At 43.2% G+C, this 14,903-nt stretch overlaps 1 protein-coding gene across 1 annotated transcript; it reads left to right on the top strand.

The window, feature by feature from the left end:
• The first annotated feature begins 11,573 nt into the window (after positions 1 to 11,573).
• pnrc2 (proline-rich nuclear receptor coactivator 2) lies at positions 11,574 to 13,963 on the top strand. Its single transcript, XM_048261660.1, has 3 exons — positions 11,574 to 11,752; positions 12,336 to 12,557; positions 13,007 to 13,963. The coding sequence occupies exon 3, from the start codon at positions 13,023 to 13,025 to the stop codon at positions 13,503 to 13,505; it is 483 nt and encodes a 160-aa protein (XP_048117617.1). The 5' UTR covers positions 11,574 to 11,752; positions 12,336 to 12,557; positions 13,007 to 13,022; the 3' UTR covers positions 13,506 to 13,963.
• Positions 13,964 to 14,903: the final 940 nt, after the last annotated feature.

The following is a 14,903-nucleotide window of genomic DNA, read 5'->3' as shown; positions in this document are numbered from 1 at the left end:
TAAATGATGATGAATATTCGGTTTTCCTTTAATCCTACTGAATTTGTAATTATGTATCTGCGGTTATAATTCCCGATACCGATAGTATGTGCGTGCCTGTGTGTGTGTGTGCATGTGTGTGTATGTGTGTGTGCATACATGTGTGTGTGTGTGTGTGTGTACAGTGTGTGGATGCGTGTGTCTGCCCATGGATGTGAGTATGTGTGCATGTGTATGTGTATGTGAGTGTCTGTGTTGATGTATGTATGTGTATTTACGAGAAAGAGTGCGTGTGAGACAATATCCTCTTCCAGCAACCTTTTCCTCAACACCACCATCTACAGGCCAATGAGTATTTGAGAATGTTTTTAGACCCCCCCCCCCCCCCCCCCATGAATGAAATTCTACGAAACTTGGCATACCCCCAGAGAATGTCAGGTTAATCATGCACATAAAATTTGGTGCAGTTCTGAACATCTTAACTGAAGATAGGGGCGATTAAAGCAGAATGATATTGCATTTTCATTTTTTACCGGGGGATGCAAATCACAAATGAGTAATTATGGGCTAGGTTGATGTGGGCCCTTGAGACCAACATAGCATAAAAAATTCTTCATCCTCAGTGCCCTGGTTCAATAGTTATTTAGGAAAAAAGGCATTTTTTGAAAATGTGAAAATTTTCCATAAAAGTCTAGTGGGGTTACATACCCACCAAATTTCATGTGCCCCGGTGTTTCGGTGTCCCGGGTATCGCTGACCAAAAATTCAGGAAGTAGATGACGGGGGGGAAAAAATCCCTTGACAATCCCTATATGACCGCTTTGTTAGCTATAGTTAGATCAAGTTGGACAGCGAACTGATTGTCTTAAAGGAGCCACACCACTTTTATGACACTATGGCATATGAATGCTGTTCTGCCAATTTTGAGTTCTGTCAAACAGAAGTAAGTTTAGAGAAAAATTCAGCACATTTTAATCGTATCGCATAATGCCGAAAACCGGGACCATTTAGGTTTCTATAATCATTATATCACATTTTATACCGTATCTATAGTGGCTGGTAAAAAGAGTTGAGTGGCTTTTTTTCGGGGGGGTTTCAGACCAAACCTACCCCCTTGGTTGTACTACAGGAAATGGAATCTTATAAAGAGACACACTGTGGTTAGATCAGGCTGACAGTAGGGAGTCCTCACTCTGGTTTCATCACAGGAAGCCAACCAAGTCTTTTTGCAAGTCTTTTTGGAAACCAGACTGAAACTTTTCTACCTGTTGGCTATTTTAAGAAGGTGCACTGCGGGTGCTAGGCGTCCCACAGACTAGCTGGTGAAGAGCCCTGTGAGCATTTCTCGGAACCCTGTAAAAAAAGAAGAAAAAAAACCCCTCTGCAGTCCATATTTATGAACAGTGAAAATGTTAAAAGTATGCTTTTACGGATTGTGGGAGATCAATAACATTCTCATCAAAATATGTTCATGAAAACTGTAGAAACATTAATATCCTACAATGATTTGAATCCTAGCTTATTGTTTGCAGGTGATTTTACTTTTACTGCAAGAGGTCTGTTTTTGTGTGCTGCAATACAACTGGCCTGTGATAAGTGACAACAGTGCACTTTGAATTTTGTGTATTTTGAAGGAGAGGGGCTCAGGTGAAAAAAGGGCAAGTCCCATATTTTTAAAAAGAAAAAGTGCATTAAAACACATGGGTAATACAGTAGCAAATCTCTGACGTACTGATTAATCAAAATACCCTCACAGTCATGCAAATGTTTAATACTCAAAAGACTTCTAAATTAATCTGTTCACAGAGACACAAATGTGGCTATTACACATTCCCCTCTTTCACATACAAGGGAAGGCTGTCTGTATCATGCATTGATGAAGATCTATTGGAAAAAAACAAACTAGAATGAATAGGCCTAGAATTCGCCTTATTCACCCGGCGGCCACAGCGAGGCTACAGGGTACACTTGCCATAACACCTCAGTCCAGCAGATGGTGGTAATGCTCTCTGTTTGCAAAGTGGCAAAAAAAAGCTTGCTGGCCTGTTCTTCTTCTTCTTCAGTGAGTTTTTTTGGCAGTTTGCAAACCGAGTCAATTACCACCACCATCTGCTGGACTTAGGTGAAATGGCAAGTGTACCCTGTAGCCTCGTTCTGGGCGCCGGGTGAATAAGGCAAATAAATAGCCTACAAGGAGCCTACAATCAAAATTACGCAGTACTGTTTAAAACATTTTCCCCCATGTGGGCTACTGGTCAGTTTTAAGATTTTAGTTTAGGCTACTAGCGTATGTTCATTGGTGGGCTTTGCAAAGCCCACCAGAGGCTGCACTTTTTGCCCCAGCTGAGGAAGTTTGGTGTAGCTAGGGATGCAATGCTACAGTGGAAAGTGTGCTTGTCTTCTCCATCACTGTCTGGTATGGGAACACCACCTCTTCAGAGAGGAAGCAGTTGGAGAAGGTGGTGCATTCTGCATCCAAAATCATAGGACATGTCATCCCATCTGTAGCCTCTATCTATGCCACACAGATTAGCCATAAAGCCCAGAAAGTACTAGGTGACCCCTCCCACCCTGCCAGGTACCTTTTCCAACTACTGCCCTCTGGTAGAAGAGTCCAAAGTCTCAGGGGTAGAACATCTCGTTTCTGCAACAGTACTTACCCTGCCACTATTAGGCTCCTTAATGCTCAGTCACCTTGCAGAGCAAATCTGTACTAAATTACCTCTTTCATATGCACCTTATAGACTGCACAAGACACTTTATGGGAAGGTTTTTTTTTACTGCTTTTTACTGGTTTGAATGCTTGTCTATGTGATTGTCTTTCATGCTCTGTATGTGTCTTTCATGTTCTGTATGTTCCTGTGTTTGTCCTGTGTATTGTCTTGTATTTTTTAACTGGAATGGCACCAAGACAAATTCCAATCAACTTTGTTGACATGGCAATAAATTATTGAACTTGAACTTGAACTTGATGTCTTTTTTCACATAATGGATATGTTGTGTTGTATGTTTTGTTTTGTTTTACAGGCTACCCCTGTTTGCTCTCGATCATCCTCCGTAAAAGTGGTGAGGATGGAAGGACATTACGCTTACGTGACATTAATCAGACAGTCAGACAGAAACGGAGAGGCGGTGGGGACCAGTAACCAGGGGCTTTGTGCAGCAGTGTAAAGATCAGAATTCAAGATTCAAGTTTAATTGATCACATTTAAAGGCGCTCTAAGCGATGCATGGTCACTTCTGTTGACGTTCAAACAAAACAGAAAGCTAGCTCGCTACTTTCTTCCCCTCCCTCCCGTACAATTGAAACTCTCCTAAATGCGCATCTCATCGGTGATTTGCTGGAACAGTTTGTTATGTTTTTTATGGGCAAGGTTTGCCCAAGTTGTTTTGTGGCCGTTTTGGGTTGAGCATGGGTTGTCCACAGAGATCGCGTTTTATTACAGTGTATTCAGGCCTCACCAGCTAGCGGATGGTGAGGTGATGTTTCCTGTAAGTGACAAAAAATGTTTTAGCCTAAAAAAACGTATGACATCGCTTAGAGCACCTTTAATGTCTTCCTTATAAGTTTCTTGTGATGGATATGCTATTATAGCTTAAATCTAAAATCATGCAACTAATGTAGGCTAGTAGCCTAGAAATCTAGACGCACCCTAGCGGCAGGGTAGACTAGCAACTCTCTGTTGGCTTGCGAGCTGGGAAAATTAAACTTCGATCAGGCCAATCACATCGTGTATAGAGTCGGTGGGCGGGCCTAACATAATGATGACAGAGTTGCTACGGTTCTGCATGAATTCCCTGCTACTTGAAAACAAAGAAGATGGATGCATGCTGCTGGTGAACAGTGCTTTTTTTAAGTTGGCAAAAGTTTGATCAACTAGCCAATTAGCTCCGCTGGTGGGAAAATGCATGGGACTCATGAGTTGTATTGGAAATTTGAAAAGTAAGAGGAAATTTGAAAGACAACCATTTATCCCGCCCCTCGGATTGAGCACTGCCAATGGTGAGTTCCCAGACCCTACATCTTGATGTGGGTCTGGCTCGTCAGGCTAGTAGGCTAGGCGTACTATAACCAGAACAAATAGGCTACTATTTTTAATAGCATCTATTTAAACTTTGAATACAGTTTCAACACAGAATCAAACAGATTTCTAATTAATAAAGGTAGGCTATGTTCAGACTTAGCTTCTTTTTCATGTTCCCATTACCATGTTAATCTGGGAAATAGGACCCTGGGAGCATAGGTCCTCGGGAACATAGGACCCTGGGACAGGAATGAATCCTATGGGAGCTACAACTCCCGATCCGAGGTGCTGTGTTTGGGGGACATTCTCTATCGGTCGATCACTCAACACCACCACCACAATGGGAACCTACAACCACGCCTCTCTGGGTTGCACAGCGGCACAGCAGGCTAAACCCCAGCACAGGCCGGTTAAAGCAATTCAACGTGCACTCGGCATAGTGCCTCGACACGGGGCAAAAAAAAACAGAAAGGTAGCCTCTGGCGCCATCTGCCAGTCAGTGGGCACCAGGGCAGGTAGTTCAATAATCTGAGATCTAAATCCCGAAGTAAAAAGTTTGGGCTGATATAGCCTAATGGATTTGGGTGCAGTGTCACTTTAGTGTCACCCCTTGTGAACTGCAAGCATGTTGAGTTAACAGACAGGGCTGTAAGGCTGCCTATGCGTTTGAACGATGCTAGAGCAAGTAGCAGCACAGTCTTTAGCAACAGCATTTTCAGGTTAACACTGGCCATATAAATGGCTCAGCGGAGCTTGTAGTACAAGAGAAAGGTCCCATAGTGGAACTGATGACCGGCGTAATCGCCTGGCACCTTTGATATAGCGGGCTGCCAACGGGTGAGCACTAGGTATCACACCAGACTAGCCCACGACAGGCGGAGATATCTGCCAGATATACTTTAAGTGTAGAGAAGGATCGGCCCTGCTCAAACATATGTTGTAGGAAGGTCAGAATCACTTCAATCGAACATGTTGATAGGTCATGGTTATGCTCTCTGTACTAGGAGGCAAAAATAAGCCACTTTAGAGTAGGCCTATAGAGTGACCTAGTGGAGGGCACTCTAGAACTCTGTATAGTCTCTGTATAGAGTCAGGAGATGTTGCCGTTCGGTGGCCAGGCTACCAGCTGTCAATGCTCTGGAGGATGCCACACTGTTCCTCTCGCCTGCGAAAGCAAGTCCTTGTGCAGGGGGAGTGGCCACGATTCTCTGTGTAATAGAGAAATCTAGTCTGCAAACCAAAGTCGGCCACCGGGAGGCTACCAGGATTACTGAGTGCTTCTCCATCCTCCGTTCAGCACAGGCTGGAGGAGAGTGATGGGGGGGAAAGCGTAAAGCAGCAACTGGGGCCAAGTGTGTGCCATCGCGTCCACCTCTAGCATCGAAGTAGCAGCCGTAAAGCCTAGAGTGCGAGGTGGGTGGAGGGTCCGGCCACAGGATACTCAGGGCTTTAGCTGCTGGGTCTACCAGTGTGCGCAGTTCTGAAGAGAGCAGCGTGAGCTTCCTCCAAAGTGGACGTGTCAAAGTTTGCTCCGTCACCGAAGCTGTCTGCATCAGACGTGTGGAGATGCTGTACCACAATCTTAATCAACAGTCAAGAAATATGAAATGTAATTTGTGATCAAAATGTAAAGTTTTCACATTGGGTCTTCAGGCACACACAGATACAGAACCAGAGGAATAAAAATGTTTTTGTATTATCCTATGATAATCCTGTGTGAGTCTGATATAGGATTTTCTTTTTTTTTTCATATTGATATAGCCACACAATCTGACATATATAATCTTATTTGCAATGCCATGCCATCTATAGAACTGAATTTATAAAAGAATAGAAGTAATGCAGTCATGTTGTATACTTTGAACATATCTGAAAGTGTACAAGAGACCATACTATTACCACCAATGGCAGGTATTATTTTGAACCAGATGTACCGCAGAGCGGTACAAAATATGACCGCCGCCCAGTCCAGCACATTTTTTCCACAAAAATAAATCACGCTGAAAGGCCTATATGATTCTAACTGTCTCACTAAATTGCATTATCCACACTCAATTCTCACTGGTATCTGCTAGACAACAAGTACCAAAACATGATTAGTTCATAGATTTCACATGTAAAATTCATTTTATACAACCCCACCTCCATCTTGCCTGTTCATAATTCTGAGAAATTCTTGATTGTTTGTGTTATGTTTATGTTATGTGTGTGGGTGTGTGTGTGTGTGTGTGTGTGTGTGTGTGTGTGTGTGTGTGTGTGTGTGCTGCTTGTGTGTGTGCCTGCGATGTGCCTGTGCATGCAAGCGCACATATGTCTACTGTGTAAGTATGTGTCATAATGATGATTACTGTGAATGTATTTGTGTGTGTGTGTGTATCTGTTTGTGCACGTGTGTGCACATGAAATGGATTAACATGACCCCTGGAGGCAAACATACTGAAAAAAATGGTCATCCTAGGCCCTACAGTTCTCAAGATATTCACAGAGAACTGTGTTTGCCCTACCCTCCTTTCGGGGGGTCCAGTCCAGCCGGGGGGCTACAGATCAAAACGAAAAAATGACGGTTCCATGCTATCCATGTGGGGGTACATGCCCACCAAGTTTTGTGTACCCGGTCTTTCAGTGTCCCGAATCCTTGTTGGTGTACGCCACTAAATGTACACATAAATTATTTTATTGTAAGGCCCCCATGAACGAAAGTACACAAAACTTGGCATGCATTTGAGGGTGTCATAATGATCCTACACTTTTAATTTCGTGCAGTTTTGACCTTGTCAGCCAGAGATATTGTGATGAAAACACCTAATTTTTTTGCTTTTTAATTTTTAACTAGGTGGCGCTATACATGAAATAAGTGGTAATGGGATGGGGTTGACATGCCCCCTTAAGACCAACATACAAAAAAAGGTGGACCTCCTAGGCCCTACGGTTCTCGAGATATTCACAGAAAACTGTCTCCGGCCACCTACAGGCCAGTTGGTGTATAGTAACATAAATTAATTTATTGTGTGCCCCCCATGAACGGAATTCCACAAAACTTGGCGTGCATACAGAGGGTGTCATAATGATCCTACACTTCCAATTTCGTGCAGTTTTGACTATGTTAGGTCACAGATACCTTCAATTACAACACCTCATTTTTACTTTTGTGTTTAACTAGGTGGCGCTTATACATGAAATGAGTGGTTATGGAATGGGTTGACATGGCCCCTTGAGATCAACATACAAAAAAAAAAAAAATGGTCCTCCTAAACCCCTACGGTTTTCGAGATATTCACAGAAAACTGTGTCTGCCCTACCCTCCTTTCGGGGGGTCCAGTCCAGCGGGGGGGGCTACAGATCAAAACGAAAAACGATGGTTCCATGCTATCCATGTGGGGTACCATGCCCACCAAGTTTCGTGTACCCCGGTCTTTCAGTGTCCCGGGAATCATTGACGGAAATTTGGGCATGCGAAAAAGAAAAACCTAGGAGGTCCACTTTTTTATGTATGTTGGTCTTAAGGGGCATGTCAACCCATCCCATTACCACTTATTTCATGTATACGCCACCTAGTTAAAAAAATTAAAAAAGCAAAAAAAATTAGGTGTTTTCATCACAATATCTCTGGCTGACAAGGTCAAAACTGCACGAAATTAAAAGTGTAGGATCATTATGACACCCTCCAAATGCATGCCAAGTTTTGTGTACTTTCGCTCATGGGGGCCTTACAATAAAATAATTTATGTGTACATTTAGTGACGCATACACCAACAAGGATTCCGGGACACTGAAAGACCGGGTACACAAAACTTGGTGGGCATGTACCCCACATGGATAGCATGGAACCGTCATTTTTCGTTTTTTGATCTGTAGCCCCCGCTGGACTGGACCCCGGAAAAGGGTAGTAGGGCAGACACAGTTCTCTGTGAATATCTTGAGAACTGTAGGGCCTAGGATGACCAATTTTTTCCCGTGATGTTTGCCTCCAGGGGTCATGTTAACCCATTCCATGTGCACACATGTGCATAAACAGATACACACGCACACACATACATTTACAGTAATCATGCATTATGACACATACTCACACAGTAGACATATGTACGCATGCATGCACATGCACAAACACACACACGCGCAGGCAAACACACAAGCACGCATTACATACACACACACACACACACCCACACACATAAACATAAACTTGTACATGCACACATGCACACAATTCAAGAATTTTTCCCGTCATCTACTTCCTGAATTTTTGGTCATTGATACCCGGGACATGAAATTTGGTGGGTATGTAGCCCCACTAGACTTTTACGGAAAATTTTAATTTCGTCCCCGGGGACCATTCATTGATTTCTACACGTTAATAGCCGTGGCCTACTGGTTAGCGCTTCGGACTTGTAACCGGAGGGTTGCCGGTTCAAACCCCGACCAGTAGGCACGGCTGAAGTACCCTTGAGCAAAGCACCTAACCCCTCACTGCTCCCCGAGTGCCGCTGTTGTTGCAGGCAGCTCACTGCGCCGGGATTAGTGTGTGCTTCACCTCACTGTGTGTTCACTGTGTGCCGAGTGTGTTTCACTAATTCATGGATTGGGATAAATGCAGAGACCAAATTTCCCTCACAGGATCAAATGAATATATACTTATACTTAAAATAGAACTTTGATTCTGACACTTCTGCAGAAAGCCCATGAGTGTTAGCATTTGATACCATGTTTATATGGTCCTTTCAACTTGACAACCACCCTAGGACTTATGGGTCCCTTCTAACTAAAAAAGAAATAGGTTGTCAGCTTGTACTCAAACATGTCCACAAAAGTCTTAATAGAAGTCCTTTTCAGAATTGTCCCCCTGACTATGGTTTGTGTCGCCTGTAGGATCGTTTTGGTTTACAATGGCCACCATGTGAATAAGAGGGGTGAGGTTTAGCACTTGGCTGCATGGTGTGCCAACAATCTGCTGTTGAACACCCAGAAGATCAAAGAAATTACAGAGAGTTCATGGGCCATGCATACAGATCCATGTACAGTATATCAATGTTACTGCCTGTCACAGAGCATGTGTCAAGTAAGCTTCAAATTGCTTGTTATGTTTTACTTGTACTTTGCACTTTGTATTTTCCTGTGCTTACCTGTTAATTATAGCTTCTGTTTAGGCTGGATTTCATTGGCGTAAGGTAAAGTTGTATGTTACTTATTTGGTAAACATTAAACATAGGCATATGCCTGATTTAAAATAAACGTATGTCTTTATAATTTGCATAAACAAACCTCATGGATCTTTCAACATCAGACAAGCTTAATTTATTGTTTTCAGGTTGAAGTCCTTGGAATATTGGACTCTACTATTTAATTTAGTCTCCTGTGTGGTATTCACAACACTCTCTGAAAGGGGTCAATTGTGGATTGCCTCCTTCATGGTGTATGACTGAGGGGAGCTGTCCTTGCAACCTATTTTCCAAACATAGTTCCCTCGAGCCTATGGGAAACAACCCTGGCAGCCAATCAAGAGGTGTGTGTGTGTGTGTGCGTGTACTCTCAATCCATATAAGGATCTAGGACACTTTGATAAGCAAAAGATTATGTAACCTCATTTCAGCCAGGCGTAATAATCTATGGACCTATGAATGCACCATGTGACCTTACCTGAAAAGTCACAGGTGCAAAACAATTGCAACATTTTAAACTTTGTACCCTATCAACATTTTATAAACCTTCACCTTGATACCCTTTTCTTTAAATGCCTGAACTCAAATGATCACAATGAGAATTTTGTAGTGTAGTTAGACAGTTGTGAGAATTTGGAAGCAGATTCTGTGGGTGCAAAGGTCCCTGGCAAACATGATTTTCAAACTTCTGCAGCCAATCCATTGCAGGTTGGTGCTGGATACTGACATCTACTGGAAACAGAAAGTTTCATCGCTTCGCACAATGTCCCATAGTTTAGCCAACCAGTAACATTTTCGGAACATCGTTTTAATACTGATATCATCTACCAAATAATATTCATAGTATATGGCCATGTCAAGAACTGATAAACACAGCTGTGGTTCCAACTAGCTGCAATGCACCATGCTTGTGGTGGGTTGCACCAGCCCACAAAATGCAGAAAAAAAGCTTTGCACAGCATTGCCAACTAAACACATGGTAAGCCTTTTAACAGTAGGGCCTATCTTTGCTGTTCTTGGCAAAAGGTTTTTGCATGCCTTTCAGTACATTGCTATAGTTTCCAACTTAAACTTCTTATACCACTTCCACCCACCTGACTGAGATTATTGCTTTTATAAATGTATGTCTGACAACTATCTTGATAAATAATACCTAGCCTATAAGTTGATTTACGCATATTAAGGCTATCACTGAGTAATTTATTCTTGAGTCCAACATTTTTTAAATGCCACAATTAACACACATTCAGGCATAGGCCTACCTGCAAGTACCCATTCCCCATATGTCACCCTCTTTCCACTATCCCTTTTTTAAACAATCAAATAGACACCTAGTTAGATAAAAAAAAAAACTAACTGTTTCACTTTCACCAGACCTGTTTCACTTTTCATTTAAAAAGACAAATCTATAGTCTGTGACACATTTGAAGACCTCACTTAATCCCTGATAATTTCACACCATAGTAAAGTGTTGATGGGGGAGGAGATTTGGTCATTTGTTATTGGGCCACTCCTGTCAGCAGGAAACCATTTGCCCAGACTTGTTTAGATGAGAGTGTTACTTTTGAGGTGTAACCTAGGCTGTAGCCTGAGGGAGATACCGTAAACTTTTAAAACAGGAACTGTTTTTCAACGCTCACAGGATGTTTGGTTTGATTCCAGTAACAGGCCTACATTCATAGCCGAGCCGTCTTCGTTATTTTGTAGCCTAGGCTACATAAGAATCAGGCTACCAGCACAGTGGTGTTGGGGAGAATGCTCTGAGATTAAGAAGGTCTTTAACATCACCAGAGCAACAACAAAAAAAGGACTGTGGCAAAAAATAAACTTTTAAAAAGTATTTAAAACAACCAAACCAATCCAATCATCCACCTCCTAGGCAATTTTAATGCTGAGGAAATTGGTCAGTTGGCTGCCAGTAAGATTGGCCTAAGGCCGAAATCTCATAACAAAATGTATCTGATAGTCTAGTCCAGTCTTTAAAATAGCCTGTCGGTTGGCCATTTTTGTTGTTAAAACTTGATCTAACTTTTGTAATTTTGCTATTTGAGTTGATCTGTTTTCCTGTCAAAGAACAATGTTGTAGCCTACTGGGAGCGTGTGCGTATTGAAATGTATTTCAACATATTTAGAAAACTCCTATTTAATCAGACTAATAATTCGGAACCCACAGTCGGCCAAACACTTAAGGAGGTATTTCAATTTCTGGAATTTCCTTGCACTAGAAAAATAGGAACGGAAAAATGCCCTTCCCCCCACAAAAGTGACGTCAACAGTTAGGCAGCTGGCAACAGGCGTTGTTCCGTTTCTTTCTCTTCCCTGATTGGTCTATCGCTGCATGTACTATTGAATGATTGGTTCAAAACGAACAAGAGCGAGCTACATAGGTTTGATTAGGATGCCATTTTGTTGCAATTCAGACGGAGAGACGGAGAAGGAAGTGTAGGAGACGAACCATCTCGCTGCAAATCGTTCGTGGGTTTCAACTTGTTGACATATCGTTAACATTTTCTTCGCCCAGAGCAGTTAAGCAGCGGGTCGTGAACTTTTTTGACGAAAGGCTTTCACCATCAAAGCCTGAGGAAGTCGGTAAGATTCTTTTCAATATTCTTAGTTTCGTTCGATGTTATGGACGCCATGTTGAGTTGAGTTCTTTATTTTGGTCCGTAGCCAGAAAATGAGACCTATTTTCTTATACACTTTAGAAAAAATCTGGTTTGTTCCTTTATAGTAGGCCCTACGCTGTTATCTGCTGCAGAATCATTATCCTTTGCTATCATTGATATCGGTTTATCTGTCGAACATCTATTGTTTTCTTGCCTAGCATATTCATAGGTGCAGTCGTCGAATCCGATTAACGTTAGCGTGTAGCTAAGCCTTTTACGTAATCACAGCAAAACAGTTTACATTAAAGCTACTCATTTTTAACACACATTCTTCTACTTTTTTCTTCACACATTCTTCTACGTTTTTTTTTTTTTACCATTTGCATGTTGAGTCCGTTGGTTTCATGATATCCTTGGGTTGGTCAGTCGAAAAAACCGTAAACGGGGTGACGTCAACTGTTGACTAAATTTTAAGTTTTAGTTTAGTTTTTTTGTCTGTACGTTGACGACTCATTTTCAGTTAATTGTGTAAGTCATTGACAACCAAATATCGTTATTTCTTGCAGTTTGCCGACTTCTGAGAGCACCGTGCGCCGAGGTGAATTGATGTTCAGCTCGGTAACACGACAGTACACCGCTCATTGGCACATGAAAACGTCAGATCTTGCTGGACATAAATGTGCAGCGAGAAGTAGATTTAGTACTACTTCGAGGACCTGGAGCCCGGTTGGTGAAGAGAAGTTAAGAAGCGAAATTATCCACGTACTCAATTTTTTGACAACAAAGAGGTAAGGCTGAACCAGCAAACAAGAACAAGTGGGGGATGGTAGACGGGGCTGTTCCGTGACGCGACTGGCTGGTTAGCACGTAGCCTAGACGTTTCTTTGTTGTCGACCTACTGCAGAAGCAGAGGCTAACGTTACAAGGTTCAATAGGGCAGTGGTACTTGCACACCTGACCGAGTAAGCCTGTTTTTTTATTAGTCTGTCGACGATTGTGCTTTTAGTCTTGACACGATACAGATCAAATGGCTTTTGTTGTTTTTATCTGATCATGTCGTCTCAGCGTTTTGTGTCAAGGGCAACATTCAGTGCCATGGCGATCAACTAACGTTAATTGCATTTCACATAGAAAATGTCAACACTAAAAAATAAAGGCAAACAATAATATTGTTTGAAAACAAAAATAATGTTTTAACGAATTACGAAATGTCCCTTTCCCCCACATCAAATTTCAGGTGACAGAGTGTGAAAATGGGAGGTGGCGAGAGATACAACATTCCAGTTTCCCACCCGGAGCGCCCTGTGCCTAAGAAGAACCACCAGCTCGGCCGGGGCAAGCAGAGGAGCCGTGATCAGAATGGTGTGCCTATGGTTACACCTACCGGCTCTCCAGGTGGGCCCCACCACCATGGCCACCGCAGGGTGGAGAAGGGCACTGGCTATCCCTGGTCTCCCGAAACGCGGCAGGCCGCGTCGGCAGAGAAGAAGAAGAATGCCACTGTCCGATTTGCCACCACCCACAACCAGAACTTGGAGGGCGCCATGTCCCACCTGAACTCTTTGCTGGCGTTTCAGTGCAACCAGAACTACGCCGGGCCCAAGTTCAGTGAGCCGCCCTCCCCCAGTGTTCTGCCCAAGCCCCCTAGCCACTGGATGTCCCTTCCCATGGGCTCCTGTGACGGGCGTGAGATGATGGCCTTCCAGCTGAAGAGCCTCCTCAAGGTTCAGGCCTAGGCGGACCTCTAAACCCCCACTCAGATACCAATCTTGGGGTTCCTTTTGGCTCCCGTATCTCTCTTGCAACACAGCAGCACTGTAATGCATTTTTAGACTTATTTTTAGACCGAAGGTATTGCAGGATGAGTGGCAGTTCTACAGATTTGCCTCTGTGAGCTGTCACTTGCCCTTTTAATTTTTTTTTTAAGCTAGCCCAAACTGAGGTATTATAGCGTTGCAGTCTTACAAGAGAGGGCTCGGAATACCTAAATGGGACCTGTTTTTGTGATGAACGATGAACTGGATATCCTTCTTTGTTTGCTCTATTTTTTGTTTTGTTCTTTTTACGTTGGCCGTTAGATGTTTTCATTCTCAATCATTTCCCCCCATCCTTCCTGTTTGGGAAGCCTAGTGCACAAACGATCACTCCTTAGTCTATATCCATGGAAGTCCACTTCCCTTCCCATGCCCCCTCCACCCTCTAGCTTGTTAGTTGAACTTGAGGCGTTTGCTTTTGGTCTATCGTTAGACCTCTTGGTGCTAAAGCACATCAGCGTTTTTAGTTTCATTCTAGTAAAAGCACCCCAAATTCTGCATTTTCATTTCAACTCTTGCTGATGCTGGGAAGTTAAAGCCACTTGGTTCTGCAGGGAGACGTGAGCTCAGTGCGTGTGTGGAGAGATGCAGCTTTAGTCAGTGCAAGTCACATGTGAACACAGCCTCAAAGCAACTTTTAAGATGGGACAGTGGCACAACGACCTTGTACTGTGCCAACAACTCCTGTATTTTACTGTTTTGTTTTTCTGTATTGTACAGCGCTGTGCGCTCTGCACTACGGGAGTTGGAACTGTACAAGGTCTGCAACAGCTTACACAGTAGCCAATTTTCTTTTGTCCATTTCTGTTGTGCGGTAGTTGTGTGCCGTAGTAGTTCTTCCTCATTCTTATTTTGGGTAAACCAAAGCAGTTACATTAATTCCAACTTTACCCCCCCCCCTCTGCAAAATGGGTGTGGTCACAAGTGCCATATAGACCACAACCTGGCGGCTCACCTTGGGAACTGCTCTGCTCCCGTGTCCTTCCTTTATTGAAATGCAATCAGTGTGGTTACCTCCTGTCTTATCCTCCTCCTCCAGCAGCTTCTGAATCTCCACAGCAGGCCATGCGGAAGAGGGCAGTGGTATCAGTTATATTGATTCCACTGCCCTGTTGGCTTTCCCCCTTTCCTTTCTTCCCCCCTTTTTCTTTAGTGGAGGCTTTGAAGCTGAAGCAGTGGGGCAGGGCAAGTTGGTGGGTGTTTAGAGTGCAGAACCTGGCACAAGAGGGCTTGAGCCAGAGGGTTTGGGTTATGTTTACATGTAGAGTACTAAAGGTCACACTGGTGACTGGCGAGCAATATCCCAAGGAATTACACACT

The sequence above is a fragment of the Alosa alosa genome, chromosome 13 (genome assembly GCF_017589495.1).
Source record: "Alosa alosa isolate M-15738 ecotype Scorff River chromosome 13, AALO_Geno_1.1, whole genome shotgun sequence".
NCBI lineage: Eukaryota > Metazoa > Chordata > Actinopteri > Clupeiformes > Clupeidae > Alosa > Alosa alosa.
The sequence above is the reverse complement of the archived record's forward strand: the minus strand, read 5'-3'. Positions and strand labels throughout refer to the sequence as shown.